At 42.7% G+C, this 1,764-nt stretch overlaps 1 protein-coding gene across 1 annotated transcript in view; it reads right to left on the reverse strand.

The window, feature by feature from the left end:
- Positions 1–1,764, reverse strand: part of LOC107086108 (A disintegrin and metalloproteinase with thrombospondin motifs 18-like) — a 43,068-nt gene that overhangs the window by 39,303 nt on the left and 2,001 nt on the right. Inside the window, exon 3 of the mRNA XM_015376855.1 lies at positions 543–856. Within this exon, the coding sequence (XP_015232341.1) occupies positions 543–856 (314 nt within the window). The remainder of the gene's footprint in view (positions 1–542; positions 857–1,764) is intronic.

Raw genomic sequence — 1,764 nt, forward strand, 5'->3', positions numbered from 1 at the left:
TAGTGGTTAGGGCATAGGGCTTTGAATCCTGAGGTTGTGAGTTCGATCCCCGTTCGATCCTCTGGCTCCCTGAGCAAGACCCTTAACCCCACACTGCTCCCCGGGCGCTGCACAATGGCAGCCCACTGCTCCCCAATGGGATGGGTTTAAATGCAGAGAAGTATACAAAAATCATTTCCTTAAGTGTGAGTAGAAAGCTTACTACCTTTAATTCCTGTTCATTAGAGCCAAGTGTAAATGTATAATGGTTGGTTGATTTGTTTGCTTTTTGAAATGTGCTATAAAAATAAACTTTCCTTCCTTAAGAAAATGAAGCCAATACTTTTGGTCCACCAAATAAATGTCCTATATTAATTCAAAGCCAAAAAAATGTCTCTTTAAAAATAAAGCTAAATGTTTATTTACCCTAAAAAGCAACAATATTAAATCTAAAAAGCATTAAATCTAACTTATTGTAAGATTGCTTTAGAAAAGCAAAAACATACAATAAATGTGGAGTTTTTCACCTGAAAAGTGATTTGTCTACAACAGAGCCAGCTTACCAGTCCAGAACATGTTGATATGGCGGCCGAGGAGGCTGACAGGTTGCGAATAAATCCTTGATACAAGCAGTGGTGAATCTCCTCATCTCCCGTCACCGTGGCGATGCCGTCCGAGCTGAGCTTCTGCACGGTGAACCCCGGCCCGACCACAGATGATGGAAGCAGGTCCAGCTGCATGTCCTGCCCAAAGGCAGAGAGCTGATAGTGCAAGGAAGGAGACAGGGACCTCCTGCTGCGGCGGCTTCGCCTGGTCACGTCGTGCGTCAGGTACACGCCGTCTGAGTCCACCTCCACCGGCGTCACAAATACGTAATCTGAAGAAAAGCAGACGGACAACTCAAGTGAAAGTGTTCTATTATTTAATACCTGAAAGTGGTTACTAAATAAATGGGAAATATAAAAAAATATATATATTTGGTTCCCCCCCCCCGCTGGCAAGCTGTCACCCACAGCTGCATGTCTGCTGATGCCATCACGCTGGGTTTGCGTTGATGATAACATCAGTGCGACAGAAGTCAGGAAAGTAAACAATGGAGAGCAACATGGAAGTGAGCCAGGGCGTAGTCAGTCTGCTTTATTGTTCGGCTGTTTGCAGTAGAACAAGGCAATTTACATTTTAAAAAAGAAAACACCATTGCATTGTTTTATTTCAAGTTCATATTATCTAATTATCTTATTCTAAGAGTAAAAATCCTCATTCTATAGGCAACTAATCTTATTTAACTGCTCAAATTAAGGATAAATACACTTAATTTCAGAAATTTTTACTTATTTCTAGGTTGTTATTTTCTTTGTGCGCCATGTTTATCAAAAGTAAGCTGAAATGTTTTGGCTTGTTAGATCAGACGCAACTGGTGCGATGTGTTGACATCTGCGCGTTACGCTCAGTGGTATCGTGTACATTAGCGGGTCAATTCGGGTCTGGTGTTCCCACTGCCACTAAGAGCCTTTGTTCCCAGGGTTTAAACAGGTATTTTGCTTAGTGGGATGGGGGTATAAAACAACTTATTTCCATGATAAAGTACAGTGGTGGCTACATCATGCTGTGGTGACAGTTTTATGAAGCATAGAAGCTGTAGCCTCGTGAGACCATCCTGATCTCGCGAGCTTTCAAGGTTTCTCTCGCAGATCAGTCTGGAGACTCTCCGTTAAATTAAATTTGGAGCCGTTCACCGAACGAACGTCCAATCAGCGTTGGCTTTGAGACGGGTTGAGGTGTGAC

This window comes from Cyprinodon variegatus, unplaced genomic scaffold, assembly GCF_000732505.1.
Source record: "Cyprinodon variegatus isolate N-32 unplaced genomic scaffold, C_variegatus-1.0 Scaffold143, whole genome shotgun sequence".
Taxonomy (NCBI): domain Eukaryota; kingdom Metazoa; phylum Chordata; class Actinopteri; order Cyprinodontiformes; family Cyprinodontidae; genus Cyprinodon; species Cyprinodon variegatus.